At 37.2% G+C, this 24,366-nt stretch overlaps 1 protein-coding gene across 4 annotated transcripts in view; it reads right to left on the bottom strand.

Annotated features, from left to right (window-relative positions):
• nlgn1 (neuroligin 1) overlaps positions 1-24,366 on the bottom strand; it is a 231,402-nt gene that overhangs the window by 138,583 nt on the left and 68,453 nt on the right. For 3 of the 4 annotated variants that reach the window (XM_082156231.1, XM_082156230.1, XM_082156233.1), the window contains one exon: positions 1,453-1,512. The exons of the other annotated variant lie outside the window; for it this stretch is intronic. In XM_082156231.1, coding sequence (XP_082012357.1) covers positions 1,453-1,512 — 60 coding nt within the window. The remainder of the gene's footprint in view (positions 1-1,452; positions 1,513-24,366) is intronic. 4 annotated transcript variants of the gene reach the window in all.

Raw genomic sequence — 24,366 nt, forward strand, 5'->3', positions numbered from 1 at the left:
GTTTAGCTGTGGTTCATGACTGTTTTATATACTGTAAATTATAGTTTGTTTTGTTTAGAGTAGATCTGCTCAATTATCCATTCAAGTTCAATAGTGCATTCATTCATACTTTTAGTAGTAGCTAACTATATTGAGTAACTAACAAGATAAGGCTTCAAAACAGATTGATGTAGCCTAACTGTACGTACAGCAAAAAAGGTTAAGGCTGGAAGCTTGCCACATTACGAGTTTGAGTATATCCTCGCAAAGAAGAATTGGGAGCTTTCCACGTGCACACACTGTTGTTACCATCAAAGGAACTGTCGATCACTGGAGACGTCCTAATAGATTCACAGTTGTTGCAGTTTTTGGGAAGCTCTTGGTTTTAAGAGGACTTTTCCATTGTAGCTTGATGTTCGGCATTCTCCAATAAGAAGATGGGTGGCTGTGAGTGTCCAGAGAGAAATTCAAACCAGGCCTCTGAAGACACCAAGTCCGAGTCTGATGTCGGCGATGAGTGTTTCCCCAGTATATCGTCGGGCATGCTTAAGAGGATTATTCGGTCGGTTTTCAAGAGAGTTCATGTGAGATACTCTGCGGGATTCTCACTGTATATTTGTGTTGCTGTAATCTTTTGATGTGCAGATCAAAGCGAGCAGGCTCTTTCCTGGTTTTAGCCTGCTCTAATTGGTTCTTATTTCATTTGATTATACAGGAGACAGTCTTCACTGCGCTTCAGTTCTGACAAGAACACGAAAGGAAATGCTTTTATCACATACAGTCACTCAGGGATTATTATCATTAGATTTTGTACCTCTTTTACAGTCTGCAGCCCAGGCATTTAATCGATGTGTTAATTTGTTGTGCATCTGTATAGATTTTTGCACGTCCACTAAACATCGGACAATTAAAAGTCGTCTCAACGGCTGGACAGTAATGACTATTGATGCACAGTCTGATGGAAATGCAGACATGGCGTTTCGGATTCCAGGAACATACAATGTTGCGTAGGAAATTTTTGAAGGGGGCTTCCGGTTAAATTTCGGAAGATTACCAATCTGGGATTTTTTTTATTTTTTTTTAAACCAGGGGGTTACCTCAGAATATCTTTTTTTAAAGGCAGAAGGATTGAAAAATCATGCAAAAAAGTGCTAAGAATTAATATTAGGATAATTAGTTTTTTTTGTTTGCTTGTTTCTGGTTTGTTTAGGTGAGATGCAACATATAAAATTAAAAGGAAATGATAATAAAAAATATTCAAGCAAGAGCCTATGAAGGGTTATTTACAATTATGTGTATCTGGAATGACGGGAGACAGGTCACATCAAGCAAAAACGACAAAACACATCCAGCAAAAAACGAGCAAGAAAAAAATCTCCACTCTCAAAAAAGGACAAGAAATTTAAGAAAAACAAAGAAGAAAAAACCGGAGGGTTCCTTGTCATGCATATCAGTTTGGCATCAAAAAAATACCTTCATCCTCAGCACCGTCATTATCAGCTAAATCATCATTCTGTTTCTTTGAAAGAGGACCTAGGATCAAGAATGGAAAAGATGGAGCAGAGAGAAAATACAAGAGCAAACAAGCCTTCAAAAAGTGCTTCAAAGACACAAAGAACTCGTACTGAAATCCTTGGTTTTAAAAACGATACCGTATTTAACCAAAAAAAATTCAGAAGGGAAGATATAAGCTAAACCTGAAATGAAATAAACATTTGTAGAACTACAAAGGTGTAAGATAGAAAAGAAGCTTTGGGCCTTACTTATTTATGTAACAACTCAAAATGAGATATTTATTTCAAGTTTAAAAATATATCTTGCCTACTTATCAAGGGGGCAAGTGTTGTTTTCAACAGGGTTAACAACTCTGGTTTTTGACAATCAAAAATGTTCAAACATGTTTCCCTAGTTTTTGCATGGAAATAATACACAGAATTTTCCAAACACATTCAACAGCCGATGCACTGCGTTGTTATTTTACACCAGATGTGATCTGCGGGTCATTATACAGATCATAACTTGGTATTTTACACACTTAATTGATTCTTAAAGGAAATATCTAATTGTGAAATTACTGTACCAGGTTTGCAACTACCATAAGACAAAAATAATTAATGAATTAATTAAAGAGCATCATATCCATGAAGGGGTTAGATATCTACATGCTCACTGTTTGCTTTTTTATCAGCAAAATAACACAGAGAAGCACAGCAGAAATAAACAACGCAAAAATAACAACGCAAGTCAGAGGCCGGTGAAGATAAATATGGTTTTCTGGCTTATTATTTTCAGTAATATTGTTTCAGACAATGCAGGAAACACTCACACGCACAGACGTACAACAAACACGGATGGACTTGTGCATGCAGGAAGCGCATTTAAAATAAGCCAGCACCGAGCCAAAGGTTTCAGTTGCTCATGCAGGGGTGTGTATGGTGTGTGTGTGTGTGTGAGAGAGAGAGAGAGGCAGGAGGATTGGGGGATGAAGCAGCTCTCTCAGCCAAAAGTCAATCTGTCCATTTAATCAGACAGCTGGGGCCAAAACTCATGACCCACACATTCTAATGGACCACACAGGGGAAGAGAGAGGGCCGTGCGCTGCATTGCGTCCATTTTATTTTGGTGAATCACTATGTTTTCTGGTCTGGGCTACGACCTTTGTAACTCCAGATATTGGTTGAAAAAGACAGCTGCTGTTTTGAATAAAAAGCTGTGTTATTATTTGGGACTCTTCCACTCAGATTGTCTCTGGAAAAAAAAATAAACACTGTGAATTTGCATACAAAAACTGTAGCGAAACACAAGAGGTAAATGTTCAGTCCAACAAATCGGATCATTTGATGTCCTGTGTTACATAAAAAAATTAAATTAAAAAAAGAATGGAGAAGGTGGTGAGACAAGGTGAAACATTTGATTAGATTAAATAATGCATTCGATACCATCATAAGTGATTAGTGAATTTTTTTGCATTCAAACAAAACATTGCGGCAAATTCAGTGAAAATCGAAGATAAATATCAGTTTGGGGCAAGTTTTCATTGTATTTAATATTTTTCTAAAATATGATTAAGTGGAATATTTGTTGGACAAAACAAAAAAGTTTGTATACTTATGTTTGCTGTTTCACTAACTTGTTTTAATGGCTATTTAATGACAGATTCCACAACCCCATGTGTCCATGTTACAATATGCAATAAATGTAACCTTCAGAAGTAGATTCAGTAATGATAACAACAATAACATTTAAATTAAGGTTAATTTGAATGCATATTGTAATGTATTATAATTACTTTCACTGAAGTTGACCCAGACGCATACATTTCTTAGAATTAAATATAAAAATACACTTTTAGGTTAGTAAAAGTTAGTTAGGAAAAGCATCATTGATGACTATGAAGTCATTTTAAGTGATTTTTATCACCATAAGCAGCCCTGCAAAGAAAAAAGAAACTAGACTAAATCCTTGTCTGACAACACAACTTGCACAAATAAGCTCACACAATAACACCAACTATAATGAAAATGACCTCAATATCCCTGTCTTGCAGCTTCACAGTTCTGCAGCTTATTACAGAGAATGATTTGTATCAGTAGATAATTGCTTTGAGAGCAGTCTTCATTATATAGGGTGGAGAATTCGAGCGCCGCCCAGACTCTAGCTGACATGAGGACCAGGGGTGAATAGAGCAAGCAGACAGGCAAAGGCAGAGATCAGGCTTGACCAAGGCCTGGCTTAGAGTTAATCTTGCCATCAGAACAAAACATGTTTGGCGAAGACTGACTTTCTCTAAATCTCAAAATCCTACTATGGAAACTTAGTGTTTACATCAGATGGGCAAAAGCTGTCAAAATGAGACTCCACAGAAGAATATCGACAATAAAATGCCTTTCATTTACTGGATGTACATTTCCTAAAGGAAATACTAGTACTCTTAAAGGGATCGCTCGGCGAAAAATGAACATTTTGTCTTCACTTACTCACCCTCAAGTTGTTCCAAACCCGCATCAACCTTCTGTTGAAAACAAAAGAAGATATTTTTAAGAATATGGGTAACCAGTAACAGCTGATGGACCCCATTGACTTCTATAGTGTGGGGGAAAAAATACTATGGAAGTTAATATGGCCCATCAACTGTTTGGTTACTGACATTCTTCAAAATATCTTCTTTAGTTTTCAGTAGACGAAAGAAACTCATGCAGGTTTGAAACAACTTGAGGGTGAGTAAATGATGACAGAAGTTTCATTTGTCGGTGAACTATTCCAAAAACAAACAAACAAAACAAAAAGGGAGCAAAAACAGTTGTAAGCAAAGGTTTTGGGCTTTAGTTATTCATAAAGTGGAATTTGTACGTTATATTTGGGTCAAATTAATTTTAAGGGAAGGAGAGGACAGTGCGCTCAGTATGTTTTCTGGTCTTGGCTACGACCTTTGTAAATTCAGAAATTAGTTGAAAATGACAGCTTCTGTTTTGAATAAAAAGCATTATTAATATGTTGGGCTCTTCACTCAGATTTTCTTTGGGGGGAAAGAAAACTGTATTTGCATACAAAAACGGTGGCTAAACACAAATATACATATTTAGTGCGATGAATCAGGTCATTCGACCTCGCATGTCACACTAATAAAAAAGCTACTTAGTGAACCTAATGTTTCCATCAGACAGCTAAAAGCTGTCAAAATAAGACTCCACAGAATAACATCAACTATAAAATGCCTTTCATTTACTACATTTACATTTCTTGAAGGAAATATTAGTAGTCTTAAGGGAACAAAAGTTCCCTTAAAAAGGCTTTGGGCTTTAGTTCTTCATAAAAATTGAATCTGCACGTTAAGTGTTTTGGGCCAAATTAATTTCCAAAGTTTAATACTTCAAGTTAGCGGAATGTTAGAGGAATACCAATAAAGCGCCGTTCCCCGTATCTGCATTTATGTTTGAATGAAGGTTTAAAAGCTAAGTTTTCTGCAAAATGGATTCTCGTTTTTTAAAAACGCAATCAACTCCCCATGTAAAAGCCCTTCTCGTTCTGTAATAACAGGAGGTCTGTATTTATATATCATCAAATCGATCCATTATGAGCCGAGCTTTTACTTAAACCACACTGTGTCTCTGTTCTCTAGAAGCCTGGAAATGTTTTGAGGCATTTATTCCCTTCACCAGCTTGTCACTTCATCCCTGAGAGGGGTTACGGCCCCTGCTGGAACCGTCGGTGTGACCTCTACAGCTGGGTTCACCTCAGTCTCTTTCTTTCTCTTTTTTCTTTCTCTTTCCACCAGGTTCCAGTCTGCTGATCAAAGGCATCAGGGTTCGCTGCAAATCCACTGTGTGACCACAGCTACTGCAAACCGATCGTGTGTCCACTAGGAAGCGACGCACACAAACAGACTCCACAATCATGCGCTCTTTCCCTGTCATAACACGCTAGATTGATTTATCATCGTTCAACTGCCACTGACTCGCGAGCTCTGCCTACAAAAGCATTTCCATATCCGTCCTTACGCCCGCATCGATTGCTATTCACCTCTGACTGATAAACTGCTACTTCATGCCCGGCCACTCTTTAATGCAGTGCTCCGGTAGGATACACCCGACCGCCGGGACTCCGGGATGCTGACTGAGTAATCGATGATTGGAGGTGGACTGAGTTGAGATTGAGCCCATTGACATCTGCGTGCATTTAGAGCCATATGGAGTCACTTGTATCTGACGAGACCGTCTCAATGTCGATTCCAGTGTAAATGTTACTGAAGAGGATGGCTTAAAAGTGTATTAGTATCATGAGCCTTGACTGTGCCCTGCATGGCAGAACGCAATAAGCACTGATGAGTATAATCACACACTCAGTTGAGATCTTAGTATGATGTATGAATGCTTTGCTGGGAACACATTTAACTCGATGAGCCCGGGTAGTTTACTCACCGAAGGGCCTGGGAAAGACAAGGTTTTTTTTCTTCTTTTTTTTTTTCTGAATAAATAATAGAAAATACAGAAAGAATATACTTTTTTTTTTTTTTTTTTTTTTACGTTTAAGTAGAGGAAATCTCACAAAAACATCACTATAAAATCAAAAGGAAAAAAGAAGATACAGGCTGTTTGCATTTTTACATGAATTAAAGCCTGATTTAAGGATGTTTATGACTATTAAACACATTTCTGCACCAAATTCTCAATAAATTCCCTGAAATGTTATTTAAAAAAAATTGTCTTTGTAATTTATTTTTTTTAAATTGTGATTAGATTCTCAATGCAATTATTTATTTAGATAAAACATAATGAATAAATACTTATATATATATATATATATATATATATATATATATTATTTATGTAATATATTACATATATTTTACATAACGTTACATTATTTATGTTACAATAATATATAATGTTACAATATGTTTCAATTATATTATTTAAGGATTACATTTTGTTTACATTAATGAAAACAGGGACATATGTTTGTCATGCAAAATATAAGGCTTAATTTTCTTCAAAGAGTCTAAATTGACTACTTTCTTAATGCACGTTTAATGTTTTTGATAATGATTAATGAGTGCATATTTTAAAGAAAATAGTATGATGTATACTTTTGTGAGATTCACTCAAGTCTGTGTGAAATGAAAATATCTCCACTGAAACGGTCCACAAAAAAAAAAAAAAAACTAGGGTAAACAAACATATGCTAGATGTCACGTACTGCTCTGAGACGCAAAGGTTGAGGATCCAAATGCAGTATTTATTGAACAGGGTAATCCAAAGATGTAATCCAGATAACAGGCAAGGGTCATACAATAACAGACCAGGGCTGAGGCAAAGAGATAAATCCGAGGGAAAAGGCAGAGAATCAAGAGAACCAGGACACGGGAGAAACAGGATACAAACACGCTCAGAAATGCAGTAGAGACACTAAACAAGACTTTGCAGGGAATGACAGAAAGAACCAGGCTTATATAGGGTGAGTAAACAAGATAATGAGACACAGGTTAATGTGATAATGGATGATAGTCTGGGCAAAGGATTATGGGGAATGGAGTCTGTGGATGTGTGGTGATTGTCCGGGTTGGAGTGCCCTCTGATGGTAATCCCGGGCACTCTCACTGGTGATTGTTACACGAGACAAGCTGCCCTGTTTTGCTGTTCTTCCATGAGTTGTTCTTTCAAAGTTTTTGAAGGTTCTTGCTATTGATGTCATGAAACACACAAGCTTGGATCTAGATTCTCTTTGTTTCTCATCTGTTTTCCTACAGCACAGACAGAAGAGCAGGCTGAGGACTCTCTCAAAGGAAAACATCCTCTAGCCACACTTGGGGATGTATACCAGGGCACAAAGTGATACGAGTGCTTTCCCCGATCCCTGTACAAGGATTCTCACAAATCCCGGCAAAACAAGCCCCAGGCTTGAAAACATGCATCATGTAGCTAAAAGCTTTAGCAGCCGCTCCCATATACTTGAGAGAGAAAGAGAGAGAGAGAGAGAGAGAGAGAGAGAGAGAGAAAGACCAGTTGGTCAGAAGGTCTATCTATCTATCTATCTATCTATCTATCTATCAAAAACATAATGATATTATTATACTTATAAATTCGAATTTTTTTCTTTCTTTTTTTCTGTTTTTAATTACATTTTTATTTAAAGTTTTTAGTTGTTGTGTTTGGTCATTTGTTTTATATTTTTTGTTTATGTTTATAGTTTTAGTTTGAATATATATTCATACATATATATATATATATACAGACCCTTTCCAAAAAATTTGAATATCATGGAAAAGTTTATTTATTTCCATAATTCCATTCAAAACATTAAACTTTAAACATTAAAGATTCAGGGCCCACAACTTAAACGATTTCAAGTATTTAGTTGTTTATTTGTACATAATTTGGGCTTCCAGCTCATAAAACCCACGAAAACAGGATTTCAAAAAATTAGAATATTACATGAAATCACACAGTAATTACACAGTGATACCATGGTCATTGAACCAGGTTTTGGTTCTTTTGGCAGTGTGGGCAGGTGCAAATCCTGCTGGAAAATGAAGGAAGCATGAAGTGCTCTGAAAATGTCCTGGTAGACGGCTGCGTTGACTCTGGATTTAATAAAGCACAGTGGACCAAAGTCCTCTTTTCTGATGAGAGCAAATTGTGCATCTCATTTGGAAACCAAGGTCCCAGAGTCTGGAGGAAGAATGGAGAGGCACACAATCCAAGATGCTTGAAGTCCAGTGTGAAGTTTCCACAGTCGGTGTTGGTTTGGGGAGCCATGTCATCGGCTGGTGTTGGTCCACTGTGCTGTCCACTCAACGCAGCCGTCTACCAGGACATTTTCAGAGCACTTCATGCTTCCTTCAGCAGACAAGCTTTATGGAGATGCTGCCCAGGATTTGCACCTGCCCACACTGCCAAAAGAACCAAAACCTGGTTCAATGACAGAATGTACTGTGTGATTTCATGTAATATTCAATTTTTTTGAAATCCTGTTTTCGTGGGTTTTATGAGCTGGAAGCCCAAATTATGAACAAATAAACAACTAAATAATTGAAATCGTTTAAGTTGTGGTCCCTTAATCTATAATCTATGGAAGTTTAACGTTTTGAATGGAATTATGGAAATAAATAAACTTTTCCATGATATTCTAATTTTTTGGAAAGGGTCTGTATATAAATATATATATAAATATATTTTATTGTTATTTTAGAACAGGGTTTCTCACATCCGGCCCTGTCCTGCATAGTTTAGTTCAGACCCTGATCAAAGTCATCTATCTCCAATTTTCTAGTAACACTGAAGACTTTTTCAGCTTGTTCAGTCTTCACACTGAAGACTTGTTAGCTTGTTCAGGTGTGTTTGATTAGGGTTGGAACTAAACTCTGCAGGGCAGTGGTCCTCATAGGACCGGATTTATTAACTTAAACAAAACTATAGTGTTGTAGTACTCGAGACCGGTCTCGAGACCTCATTTTTTGATGGTCTTGGTCCCGCATTTGTACTCAGCCTTGTCTCAGTCTCTGAATTTTGTCTCAAGACCGGTCAAGACCTAGTCTGGCTATCACCAGACTGCTAGGAGTCTGCTATGTATTTTTTACTGCACAAGAGGCGTGATCAACGGGCATAGTTCAAATGACTCTGTACGTAGTGATGGGGACGAGACCGCCTATGCCGAGTCCGAGTCAAGACCGAGTCTTTGAAGGGTCGAGTCCGAGTCAAGACCGAGTCCGTTGGTTTTCAAATTCAGTCGAGTCCGAGTCAAGACCGAGTCTTCGAGGAAGCAAGTCCGAGTCGAGACCGAGTCTTTAGGAGTCGAGACCAAGACCATAAAAACATGTCAGTTTTCATATTCATGATTTAATATCACCCCAGTTAATATTCAACAGTTAGGTCTACAGACTAAGCTAGATTATCAATTGTTTAGAGGAGCAGTCTTAACGTCTTAATATGGACTATGCTTTTACTATCATTAAAAAAATCCCTACCACATGCATCATCTTCTGCCTATTTTTCTAAACTGCTTCAACAGTGCTGCTCTGTCATCAACACGTCAAGCCCACCCTGACTTTTTTAATCATAGTTGGGGACGAGACCGCCTATGCCGAGTCCGAGTCAAGACCGAGTCTTTGAAGGGTCGAGTCTGAGTCAAGACCGAGTCTTTGAAGGAACAAGTCCGAGTCGAGTCCGAGAAAGCAGAAACCGGTCTCAAGACCGGACTCGAGTACTACATCACTATCTGTACGCAATTGGATAGTCCTTCAACCAATCAGACCAACGATCCGGCTGACGTACTTTGCAGAGCGACGCGAAAACTCCAGGCAGGAAATGTGTAACCAAACGTGTTGATCAGCGATCTGCAGAAGCAGCAATGGAATCAAGCGATTTTTGCAGAAGTTATGAAAAAAATAAATAAAAAATACATGAAAGTTAGTGGTATTTACACCCACTCAAGCGATTTGTATGCTAAAAAGAAGCCATTGAGCATCGTCGAGAAGTTAAAAGGAATTGGGCTCTATAATTGGATTGGATTAAACCCGCCAATAGCGCGCCAGGTGGATAAGCCAGTTTGTGATTGGTTCCCGCAAATTTGTAAAGGAAGCAGCAGAGATAAATGTAAAGGTTTCCAGCCTGAGCTGCAGGGCGAAATCAAATCGCTGGCAGATCAGGCTGGGTTTACCCGGTCTAGTTAAGACCACAACTGCGGGGACATTACTAAATTGCCAGTGCACTGTCTGATTTATTTGTTAACATCATTCATGTGATTGGATGTAAAGCTTCCTGCTTTAAATGCAATCAATAACTAATTTCTAATGTGATTTATTTTGTTACGGTTGTGTCAGGTCAGAAATATATGGGGGATGTCACCAAAATGAATATATATGCCCACAAAATTTGAGATATATTTTTTAAAATAGACCTTGTATGATCTCTTGTTTATTTAAAAAAAAAATATTATAACATAATTAAGCAATAGTCTATCACAAAACAAAGAGAGCCGTTTTCACAAATATGAGTGCGATTGCAAACATATTGATTTTATTCATCATTATTTATCCAGTTGTTATTGTAACAATTCAGATACAACTTCTGTGCCACATCTGCAATGCAAAGACAAATTTTGTTTTTAGTGTTTTCGTTTGATTGGTAACAGCTCTATTTAGTGTTTTATTTCTAATTGTTTTTATTGATTAAATAAAAGACATTTCTCAGGCAGTAATAGTGGATATTTTAAATGAATAAGGGGAGTACAACTGGTCTGGTCTTGCTCTTGACTCGGTCTCACCCTGCCTTGTTCTCAACACACACTGGCCTTGTGTTGAGCCTTATTGCTGATTTGTAATATGTATAAGTATATATATATATATATATATATATATATATATATATACATATAAGCAGATTTGCTTTGTTTGTTCTTTATATATATATATATATATATATATATGCATGAATGTAAATTTATACATAGCCTATTATAAAAAATTTAATTATTCAATTTTAATTTCAATATTGTTATGTAATGTATATTGACAGAAACCTAAAATGCATGCAAATCAGAATTTTACTGGCCCAAATTTTAGTAACAAGGTTGCTCCAATCTTGTACAAAACAAACAGAAAATCGTGTAATAATTTGTTCTTCCTGAGGCTGACAATCATTGCTTTCTGACATCAAAGCACCTCACTTCACTGACAATTTGTAAAAAAAAAAAAAAAAAAACTTCAAGAATTTATTTTGGATAAATTATAGAACCTTATTTTGTAGTCTATTCGTGGAAAGTACAAATAACAACGAAAGTGAACAAACAAAGTGAATCTGCTAAATGCAATGATGTGTTTCTTTATCCACCCATCCACCTACACTGACGGCTTATATTATTGCGTTAGCAGAAGCGAAGCGGGTTTCTCTGCGAGGGATTGAGTTGTGTTTCTAGCAGGCACTGTCAGGCATGCATGCGTCGACTTCCCATGTGGCGACCGTGTCAAAGAAGCATCCACCCCAGCCGCACAGCAACACTGTTCAACACGACAGCAGCATGTTGACAGTCTTTACACTTCCCCCCCATTTTTCCCTGTTTCTTTCACTCCGTTTTCTAATTCAGCCAAAAGACAAGGAAAAGCAGCATCAAAGTTCAATCCGTTGTCAAAATATAATTCCAACCTTCAATAACACCGCATTATGAATGATGCCTCCCCCTCCGAGACAATGAAATACATGGTGGGCGTATGACATTCCTGCACAAGAAGCCCTCGTGAACATTTGTTCCCTTCGACATGGCTGCCGTTCTGTGAAGAGTTGCCACTTGGTCACAATGAGCTGAAACTACTGACGGAAATTTCAATATCCAGGCCATGAGCGGGGGATGATTTTCTCCGAGAGCCCCCGCTGAGAGCAGGGGGGACCAAAATGTCACTGCGGCCTCAGATTGTGAGGTGCTGCTCATTAGAGAGGGAGAGTGACAGGACTTAAACGCAGGTAACATTTGTGAGGAAAGATTTCATTAGGAGCTGTCAAAGTCATAACAGTTGAGATGACAAAGCTCGTAATGAGCCGGCTACCCATCAGGGAGTAAAGAGGAGTCTACAGGACAGAACTTAGAGGTAACTTCCCTATGAGGAAATGTAATGCATGCTTGGCTTTAGCTGGGTATTTGTTAGATGAGCGTTGTTTATGTTAAATATACTAATCAATCCCCTTATAATATATATGCAAATATATATGACTAATTTAATCCTATGCCAATAAAGCCTTCTGCTGGGATGCTCAAGCAAACCTATTGCCAACAGGGATGACGTATTTTTGTAGGCCGAAACCCAAAAACGAATTAGCATTTTAGCACTTGCAGTTCCATTGTCCTGAAGTCAATGGGTTTTTAAAATAGGTTTTTGGTTAAATAGCCTACCTGAAATAAGGACTATGGTTATACAAGCTCAAGATATTTTCAAGATTTATTCTATGATATAAAGTACAACAGTTTTTTTTTTTTTTTTTTTTTTAAGCTTTTGTTTGTCTTGAAAAAGCTGGTTTGCTAACAAGTGACTAAACGGAACTACAGAGGTTGTCGGTATATTAAACGTCACCACATTAAACAGGTAACCTACAGGTAAATCAACTCATGTTGTAAAAAAAAAAATATTATCAATAAGTTATGACAACATATGTTTTTACATTGCTTTAACTCATCAATATAATTTAAGCAATTTTCAACTTTTGTATTTCAGTTGTACAAGATTCAACAATTTTTTCAAGTCGGTTTAATGTAATTTAAGTTGAAATGACTTAAATTTTTAAGTACAATCAGCTTGGATATTTAAGGCATCAACTTTTTTTTTTACAGTGCACTTGTTCACTTTCAAACCCAAACTTTCAGGGAAAATGTTTTAAACTAAAGTCTGAAAGAGCTGTCAGAAGCTTAATGTTGGTGCCGTTGAAATCATGCGACCGAGGTGTAGTTCGTTTATAGCCTTCGTTTAGCTTTTTACTTCTGGTGATTGTATTTAGGCTTCAAAAGCTTCAAAAGCTGTGCACATTTGTGAAGATTATCATGACGAACAAAACGTGTAAGAATCATAATCTTTTGTTGGTCACAGATCTTAGTTAGTGCAATAATATAAAAGCCAATGGAAAAATCCTATTGGGTTTTTTGTTTGTCGAGGGAACCAGGGTGGTCAACATTTACATTTACATTTATTCATTTAGCTGACGCTTTTATCCAAAGCGACTTACCATTGCTAATTATGTCAGAGGTCGCACGCCTCTGGAGCAACTAGGGGTTAAGTGTCTTGCTCAGGGACACATTGGTGTCTCACAGTCGATTCGAACCCGGGTCTCTCACACCAAAGGCATGTGTCTTATCCATTGCGCCACCACCACCCCAACATCCATGATAGCCTACAAAAATACGTCATCGCTGTAGTGATCCATTAGGGTGGTATATCATGGTGGTTAAAGATAGAGTCTGCTAGGGTGGCAGGTTCAAAACGGTAATTATTGTGCCCTTGATTGTGGCATTTATCCCCAGGTTGCTCCGAAGGGATTGACCCTGTATAACATTACGGGTGCAATTGGTAATGGCAGAGTCATGGTCCATGTGGTGATAAATATTTGCTCTGTTTCATAGATGTATTTTCAAGGACAAGGCTGATCCAAACACTAGGCAGCATAATGGTGACTCATAAGATGTTGTTGCCGAAATCTATGGCATTTGCATTTGCCAATAAGGCAAACCCAGAATTAAACATTTATTACCAGGGAAATGTCGATTGTAAATATATTCTGACTACTGAAACACAGTTTCATTCTGATGTAGTTACATCTAATGAGAAATGCACTGCTTTACCCAATTGTACATCTATTTTTGTGTTTTGAGCCATTAACTTACTGCTATGTAGTCTCTCTCTGGTGTCTCGTGTGCTGCTTGTGATTTGCCAATAATAAAGCTGTTACCAATGAAGAGAGAGCCAAACCAGTCCATTACGAGGTTCCATTTAAGTCATGATGTCTTAGAAGGTACATATAAGAGACAGGCAAACAGCTCACATATGTACTCTATTCTATTCTTTGTTCTTGAGAACTCTAGAGAGGAAGTGAAATGTCATGAACAATCACTACATGCAGATTACCATATGGAGTTCTGGCTAATTTGAATCACTTATGTCAATTACTGTACATGAGGGTCGTATTACTGTTCATACATTGTGATTAAAAAACTTGTATTGTTGCAGTTCTCAATAAATGCTAATAAAAAAAAAAAAAAAAAAAAAGGAATCTACATGGCAAAGCCAATTTTACTTGCATTTGGCTCTTGCAGAGTCTTCATTTTGGACCCTTTTTGGTTTGTAACAGACCCATCATGCCCAGAAGCCCATGGTGTTAAAACTGTGGGGGTAGCAAACTCTTTGTGTTTTATTTTTAATAACTGTTGATCACAATACCATACATATAATTGTATATTACTGTATATAACATATCATGCAAGTAATGAGTTTCACAAGCTTTAAACACCTTTAGTGTAAAGGTGAATCATATCAAAATTACTTTGCCCTGGGCACTTGCACAAGATTTAATTTTGTGCTTAATTTTCTCACAATTTCGATACACTATACTGCCCTTGGAGTTGCAGTGGCCACTAAGGCTATATGCGGAAAGGATTGTCCATAGAGTCTATTGAAAGTCAAAAGTTTCAAACATTGGACTATGTCTTTCAGACAAGAGAGGTGACTTCATGCGAACTAGCCTCTGGGTGACTGATGCATATAAATTTGGAGAAAAGGGGGATAAAGTAATAAAATATCATCATACAGAATTAATTCATCATCACAGGTCCAGCGAGTCAGAAAAAAAGTGACCTAGAGTCAACAGGGAGAGAGGAGAGGGGGAAAAGGTGGCACAATTTGATTAAGGGTATTCAGATGTACCCTTGACACTCGCCCCAGAGGATTATGGGAGAATAAAGAAAGCTTGAAGGCCTTTCCTGAAGAGCTGAACGGCATTGAAGCTATTATTCATTCTATGAGCGCACACAGAGAGAACACTAACACTGTCATATTCAAATTTTATTTGAAGCTCCTGTCACTGAGACGGTTTGAAGTTTTCCACTGAAAAACAAATAATCTGTTCCCTACAGTAAAATATCAGTGTAACCAAACCACTCTTACACCAATAAATATTACAGAATCATTTATGACTGCATGGTCAAAGATCTCATCAGTGCTATATTACTGAATCAGATTTCAGTTGCCCAACTTCACCTGTTAATGGAAGATACTGCACAGTATGCAGACTTTTTATCTTACAAATGGCATAGACCTCTCTGGCAGTTATGCGATATAGCGGAATTAATTGCGTTCTTTTGCTGTCTGGATGTTAACAGCGGGATTCCTCCGGTGCATCATAGATGGTCATCTTCTGGTTTCACTTTCTTGCTTTCTTTCTTTGTCTCACACCTCATCAAGTCTCCTACTTTAGCTATCTTGCACTTTCTGTCTGGTAGGGGGGCAAATGATTGCTGATTCGAAATAGTCTATGCTGCATTTCAGCCAGTAATACAGATTTTCATGTTCAGAGAGAGAGAGGACGAGTAGGAGGAAAAAAAGGGAAGCAGAAGGAATGGGAGAAATATACAGTTTGTTTGCTCATTAGGTACCACCTTTAAAGGGATAGTTCATCCAAAAATGAAAATTCTGTCATTAATTACTCACCCTCATGTAGTTCCAAACTCGTTAGATTTTCGTTCATCTTTGGAACACAAAAGAAGATATTTTTGATGAAATATGAGAGATTTCTGTCCCTCCATTTACAGCTACAGAACTACATAAAGATATTGTAAAACTAATCCATATGTATTGAGTGGTTCAGTCCAAATTTTTCTGAAGAGACTTGATCGCTTTATATGATGAACAGATTGAATTGCTTTTTTTAGCATATAAACATTAATCAACTCACACATCAGTTGTGGTAAACAGAAGAATAAGCATGTTGACTTGACGTGCGAGAACCAATGAGGTGTGTCACGCAGCACGTTTGAGCTTCTGCAAGAACCAATGAGGTTCATCCTCATGTGTTACGCAGCACGTTTGAGCTTCTGCAAGAACCAATGAGGTTCATTCTCATGTGTTACGCAGCACGTTTGAGCTTCTGCAAGAACCAATGAGGTTCATCCTCATGTGTTACGCAGCACGTTTGAGCTTCTGCAAGAACCAATGAGGTTCATTCTCATGTGTTATGCAGCACGTTTGAGCTTCTGCAAGAACCAATGAGGTTCATCCTCATGTGTTACGTAGCACGTTTCAGCTTCTGCAAGAACCAATGAGGTTCATCCTCATGTGTTACGCAGCACGTTTCAGCTTCTGCAAGAACCAATGAGGTTCATTCTCGTGTGTTACGCAGCACGTTTGAGCTTCTGCAAGAACCAATGAGGTTCATTCTCGTGTGTTACGCAGCACGTTTGAGCTTCTGCAAGAACCAATGAGGTTCATTCTCATGTGTTACGCAGCACGTTTGAGCTTCTGCAAGAACCAATGAGGTTCATCCTCATGTGTTACGCAGCACGTTTGAGCTTCTGCAAGAACCAATGAGGTTCATTCTCATGTGTTACGCAGCACGTTTGAGCTTCTGCAAGAACCAATGAGGTTCATCCTCATGTGTTACGTAGCACGTTTGAGCTTCTGCAAGAACCAATGAGGTTCATTTTTGTGTGTTACGCAGCACGTTTCAGCTTCCGCAAGAACCATTTAGGTTTGTTCTCACACGTCATGCAGGTTCGGTTGAGCTTCTATTTATGTCCGCTGATCAATGTTTATATGTGAATAGTAGTCAGTAGCCTAAAGATCTGAGTTAAGTGCCATAAATGAAACCTACCTGATGCAAAATTGTGACTAATCTTATAAAGCAGCTAGTTTTGGTGGAAAACTCTAAATATAGGCTAGCTATCTCATATAAATACATTGTGGCTGAACATGCTGAAAAATAGCAACGAGGCAGTCAACTTAATAAGTGAAGTGCTATTTCCGCACAAAAGCATCTCCTCTATTGACTTCCATTCAAAACAACAGTCTCTGCTCTTCCTTTTTTGGTGATCTCAGAATTCCAATTCCAAAGTAATCCAATTCATACACCCTACATGAAATCTGCATCCGATTAGTCCTTAATGTTCCATAAGCCATACTGTATCCATGTAAATACCTTTGTGTTTACATACATTTAAAAACACATAACTGCATATCCATGCATATGAATCACTTTTTAAACACAAGAAGACACAATTTCACATAAATATATGTTTGGAGAGTGAAAGAATGCTATCATTGTAATAATATCAATAAAAATAATTTAAGAAATCCTAATTTTTAAGATAAGTTTATCTTTTTTTTTACGTTTCCATCTCTGTCGCCATTGACGGAAATTTCAGTCATTTGAGAGAAAACGCTTCCCCGTCATTGATGAAATTTATCGAGCTTTCCCTGTTTTCACTGTTATACAGTAGGGGGCGCTATTACGCATCTTCTGAAAAAGTATTGAATCTCCTGATCAAAACACGTGTGAGGAAGATGCAGAAAAAAAGCGATGTAATCATATGCATATGTATCACCAACATTAAAGTAGCATCTAAATCAAAACTGACAAACGTTATAGAATGAAATGTCGACCCAGGACGAGCTATAGGACTGTTCAAGCATTAGGGGTGTTGATGGACTCGATCTACTCCATCTATGTTTTGATCATCATTCTCAATCCGATCTGGATGTACTGTAGTCTTTGAAAAAAAACTTTATTTTCTCAGCTTTTTGCTCAAAACGTTGCTTTTTTAATGAAACTTTCCACATTCAAGAATTGATAAAAAAGGAATGCACGAAGCCCGAATAAATTTTTTTTTTACTTTTTTTTTTTTACTTTGACATATTGCAATTTCAAAAATATTCTGGGGACCATGAACAATTTAGTTAAAATTATCAAAAACGCTGGTAGTGGCTGGCGTATATATATATAAACACTGGCGGGGAAAGAGTTAAACGACATTTACTACTGAAACTTGGATCCGAATTGGATAAAAAAGCTAGATCTTCCCAATATGCCCATGCCTCTGAATTTATCGTGCATTAATATCTGGTACAGATAACTACAACCGAGAAATGCAAGCAGGCTTCAAACACAGACTAGCAGCAAAGTTTAAACTGTCAGTAGTTTGAGGCAAACTGGCCCCTGATCTCATTACTGCGATACACATGGCAGCTGACATCTTTTTAGTGAACAGTGATGTGGTATATGTGTTAATAGGTTTAGAGAGCAGACAGAACATGAGCGAGACGGACAGTGTGGCTAAAAGAGCCTGGCACTGATGATTAATGCTAAGCTGGCACTATGGTGGGCCCTGCCTGTACCAACAAAAAAAAAAAGAAAAAAAAAAAGAAGAAGATGAAAACACGGGCTTTTAGAAAATGCTGGCGGAAGGTTTTAATGCCCGAGGGATGTGGTTTTAGTGGGTGTTGAATGTGTGTGTATTTGTGAGGCTTGTTCAAAGAGGTTCCAGTGTGAGCGGGACAGCAAACGGGCTAATTTGCCACTGTATTATATTTCCCCATCATTTCAATTTCAAAGTGCTGCATTAGCGAGCAGCAGGGATGAAAGGAGTGAAGAGCATTCTTCGCGCCGAGGCCGCCATCAACATCCTTTAAGCCCGGCCCCTCATCAACCGCAGCATGTCAGCAGAATTATAGAGCGTCTCTCCGCACAAATGAACTCAAACGCCGCCGCTACCATCCGCGTGCGCCCAGGGGCGCCTTTGATACCAACCAGCAAATTACAAATTTTGCTTTTAATCAATAATTCATTTTCCAGCTCTTTTTGCGTGCATGGCTAACTCACGAAGGGCCAGCAGATAAAATCGCCAGGAAAACACGCTGTATTCAAATGTTTTCATGAATATGAAGGGGTGAAAACATCCTCTTTCTCAAGATCATTAAAATATTGTGGTCCTAAGAGAAACCAGTGGTAAAAAATAGAATTATTCCACCAATGAACTATGATAGTTAGAAAAAAATAAAAAGTTGTCTGAACAAAGAATGTATTCCAGCATGCATTGCAATTATGGGGTACTGTTATAGGATTTGTTTGTCATTTGTTATTTGCGATGTTAAGATCTCTCTTTTTGCACACTTACACACACACACAGATTAATATCGCTCAATCAACTTTGATGGCTTCATAGAAAACAGTCAAGAGTTTCTGTCACGTTTGAGAATGGCAGGGTTTTGTCAAAACCCTCTCCCTCTCCGAATTAAATTCTGCTTTATCAAAGCGATGTTTAAAATCATGATCATCTTAAAAGACAGGCAATTTCCCAGGCAACTAAAATGAATAAGTAGGAACAGAAGGTTATTAGTGAACTTTCATTTTTTTTTCCAGAGAGACAAGTGAATTAGTAAAAGAGTAAAATTCTCTGAGGTGATTTTGATCTGAATCTTTTGCTGGTCAGTTTAAAGAAAAGAAAAGAACACGGCACCGTGAGTTTAACGGATGTCTCTCTGTCTGTGAAGTCAGAAATCCATTCCTTCTAAAAGTTTTAACAAAATGACAAACTGCAACAGCCAGATTTCTCCCATGTAGGAACAAGTCCACGAAAAAGCGAAGAAAAATCAAAGCGAATTGATAGCACCTGTAGAGAAGTTTCCATGCATGTTTTGCACAGCTCAAGCAGCTCAACAACTGATCAATGAGAACCTCTAGAGATTGGTTTCTGTGCTGAAATGGGCACCTCAGTCTCTCTGAATGATCTTTCTCTGCTTCGGGTCAATGTGAAGCTCTTTCGGTTTATGTAGACCAGACATTTACTAATTTGCCAACTTCAGAACATCGTGAGCTTTCTCTAACCAGACCTATCTAATCAGCTCTTATATGCATTTAAATAAATTATCAAATAAATTGTTCAAATTCTGAGAGTAAGTATAACAATATTAGTTGCAATCTCAGTGAACAGTTACACAAAACAAGGTAAAATAATGTATTTTATTATAGTGCTATTATGCTACACTATGTCAAATTTTTCCTATAGTTCTTGTGGAAGAACATTGTTTTGGTTGTGATTCGGCTCTTTGTGACTGTGTGGATGAATATGTTTTATTCATTACATATGCTGCATTCACGCCATGTCGTAATTAACGTAGTCTTTAGATGACAACATGTGACGTCATATTCGGAGCTGTTCGAATTATGCATTTCTAGGCATCACTGTCAATTCCTAAATGAATCTGCAGTGATCAGGTGGTACAGCAGTCACATGGTACAAGTAGGAGCTCTCAAACAATCCCCATCTTACAATCTGTAATTACGAGCTCTACAAGGATGTGAATGCTTTTTACAAGTGGAAATCACATACTTGCAGTAATTATGACATGTATGGCGTGAACACACCTTAAAAGAAAGAGAGAGAGAGAGAGAGAGAGAGAGAGAGAGAGAGAGAGAGAGATTATCCTACTGTTCATAAAACATTCACTACTAAGCTTAAAATGTATAGATGGAAAGGATTTTAAGCCGACTAGCTGGGACATTACTATAGCTACAGTGTACCCATTAATAGACACAGTACTTCCTCGAAAACAAATTCCAGCACAGCGCTACAACAACCATAATGAAATGACCCTTCAAAATATATAATGCTTTACAATGAACCATGTTAGAGATCTACATATGACAATTTACATGTTCAATAAAATACCTTACTCACCCATTTGGGACAGTAATAAAAACACTATCTCTGTGTCGCCTTTACAAACATTTCAAATCCCTCAGTTCTCGCCATCTATCCGAAAAGCCAAGCCAATGTTGATTCTTGTTTTATTACGAGCTCTGTCACGTCCTCTTTTTGCCAGCAGACTCATCTCTTTTTGATGTTTTATTTAAAACAGGTGATTCTCCAGAGGTTCAAGATTTAGCTCCATGTCAACCTTTCTCGCTCATCGTGACTGATTTCTCTGTCGTAGCCAGAGCAGCTTTTCTCTATTTAAGATGAGACACGGATGGGTGAGAGACGTATGTACGCAATTTACCAAGAAAAAACATGTTTCCAGTCTAAAAAGCATATTTTGGAAGAAGGATTGATAATGTATTGACTCATTTAAATGTTGTTAATTAAAAAAAAAAAAAAAAAGTTTACATAGTGTACCTTTAACATTTAATAATAATAATAATAATAATAATAATTTTTAATTATTTATAAAAATTATCATAATTTATCATAAAAATGTAGGAAGCTTTTTCTAACAAAAGCATGACCAAACTTCCTGCAAAAATAAATAACTTTTATATGAATTAGGATGTAGTAAACCCAAACGAAGTGGCTTGTGCTTTTAAATAGATAGCAATAAACATTCAGTATAAAATGTAATAGTAAAACCACAGTTGAAAGATACAAGCTTTGATGACTAAGTGATGTTGCATTATGGGCCAGGAGCTTCTGCTTTCTAGTCGTTCCAGCATTTGTTCGGGGATTAAAAGCAGCTGACGAGAATGAGTTCTTACTGACACATGTACATAGACTTGTTGCAGAGGGAATCAGACAGATTTAATAGAAAAATATGTTAAGTCTTGTCCTATCCTCTCTGGGCTCTCGCAAATCTCTCTCTCAGACGCACAAGTAGAAATGACAACACAAGCCCAATAGATTGAGATTCAGAAAACCAGTTGCCGATTATATTATGTTGATATATATATTTAGAGGAAGGTTTCAACTTTTAAGCTTTCAAGGTTTCAACTGTTTTTGTCCATACAATGTCAAGTCAGTGGGGTCCAAATATCGAGACAATATTAGAGACTTTTCAGAATATCTTCACTCCAAGCTAAACAGTTTCAGAACATGAGTCAGTAGATGTTGAAAATGATGATATTTGGGTGAACTGTCCCTTTAAGACAGTATGTGAAAGGCTTAGAAAGCCAGTGAATGTGATAATTGGATGGAAGAAACCATAAAGGGGGAAAAAAAGGCTCCTCCCATAAAGATCCTGCAGTCTTGACTTTCATTGGCAATTTGCGCAGGTAACCGCCCACACAGTGCTACACCAGTGAAGGCTAATGAACTAGTAAATTAGGCCCAGAAAGCTTTAATTAGTATCAAAGTATGCCAAACTGAAGGCTGGCCATTTATCTGCTCACCTCTAACCTCATCTTTTTGATGACTTGAAAAGAGCAGACCAATAAAAGACAAAAGGAAAATGAAAATAGATTTTCTCACTCAAGTGGCCGAAGCAAATGATTAAGTAGTTCATCACAAGAAAATATAGAATTCTTCCCACGGAGGAATCGACCTGTCCTATAGATACATTAAAAAGCTGGCAGGAAATCGTTAAGCATATGCGGAGCTATAGATTGTGGGGTGGATACCCAACAAGTGATCATAATTTCTAAGGGTTTGTACCGGTGAGGGGGTGGAACTACAGCGGGGCAGTGAGGAGCCCGCAGCTACACGAAAATACCAGCAAAAAAAAATCCATCTCAATGCATTTCAATGTGGCACACTCTGAATGTGATGTGCTAGAATCTTAATCGCATTGGTTCACATCAACCATGTATGATTTCACATCTGGACTGATTACAAACAATTTAACAAATTTAGGCTGTAGATGACAATAACTAATCCATCAACACAAGCGCCCAATCTAAGAAAATAAGACATGTTTTGGAGTTGCACTTCACCATATCTACCAGAAATTGCTGCATCAACCTCAATTAGCATTAGTTATGAATAATCTTAGCATGTCTTTTGGTTTGTGTCCCTCAAACTTACTAAATAAATAATACATTATATAATAATGATATTGTTGTTAATTCTATTACTACTATTTGTTTGTGGATTTGATGGACACAAACCAAAAGGTTATATTTAATGTTTAAAAACATTTATTTTTACATGTTGTACTACTATCAATAACATTTTATAAATGTTTATTATTATTATTATTATTAATGAAAATATATTTTTGCTAATACTACTAGGCTACTATTCATTCATACATTCATTCATTCATTCATTCATCAATCATTTATTGATTTGTTTGTTGTAGAGCTTGATGGACAAAAAACCAAAAGGTATGCTAAAATAATTTTTTAATGTTTAAAAACATTAATTTCAAACAATACAAATTTTTACATTTTAATATGTGTGCGGATCTTTTTTCAGATTTTTTAGTTCTTTTGGATCTACGCACCGCAAAGAAGTTATTACATTCATCTGTTTGGGACTAGTGTTTGGTGCTACGCCTCCTTGAACATTTTATTATTATCAATAACATTTTCTAAATGTTTATTATCATTAATAATAATAATAATAATTATTTATTTTTGTTACTACTACTATTTATTCATTTATTCATTCATCATTCATTCATTCAATTATCCGTTCGTTCAGTTTGATCGACACAAACAAAAACGTATGCTAAAATTATTTTTCATGTTTAAAAACATTTATTTTTAACAATTACAATTTTAACATTTTAATATTATCAATAACATTTTCTAAATGTTTATTATTAGTAGTATTACAATAAAAAAAAACATTTAAAATAATTATTAATCACTACTACTGCATAGTTATGTCAAATTATTGTCATAATACATTTAATATGATATACTAATATTAATTTGTTACATTTATATAGCGCTGTTCTCTGCACTCAAAGCGCTTTATGTATAGTATGGAAGAGCTTTATGTATAGCGCTTTATGTACAGTATGGAAGGGATCTCCTCAACCACCACCAATGTGCAGCATCCACCTGGATGATGCAACGGCAGCCATATTGCGTCAGAACGTCCCACACACACCAGCTTATCAGTGTAGAGAAGACGGAGTGATGAAGTCAGTCAGTATATATGGGGATGATTAGGAGGCCATGATGATGGACTGAGGCCAATGGGCAAATTTGGCCAGGATTCTGGGGATACACCCCAACACTTTTTCAAAAGACATCCAGGATTTCTTTTTTTATGACCACAGAGAGTCAGGACCTCGTTTTAACATCTCATCCATAGGACGGTGCTTTTGTTTGACAGTATAGTGTAGATTTCCCTGAACATAAGAGAACCCTGTGCAAATCTCCCCAAGAGAGTGTGCAACAATGGTTCCATACACCTCCCACACAGAAGAACAGGTAAGTTCACGGTTGCCATAGTAGCACACTTCACCTGCCCACTCAATAACCTCTTTTACTTTCCTTTTTGGTAAATGTACCAGGTCAGGAAAAGAGCAGGTAGATGGACACCAAAACTAGTTACCTAAGCACTAAAACCCATCTGCCGCTTGCGTCAGTTTTTATGTGTTTATCATAACACCATTACATGACTCTGGCTATTTAAGAGAAATCAGAAAACAAACAGAAAGGAAAATGTCAGAGGGCAGAATGGAAAATGAGAAAGATAGCC

Source organism: Leuciscus leuciscus (genome assembly GCF_965113295.1).
Source record: "Leuciscus leuciscus genome assembly, chromosome: 23".
NCBI classification, from domain to species: Eukaryota; Metazoa; Chordata; class Actinopteri; order Cypriniformes; family Leuciscidae; genus Leuciscus; species Leuciscus leuciscus.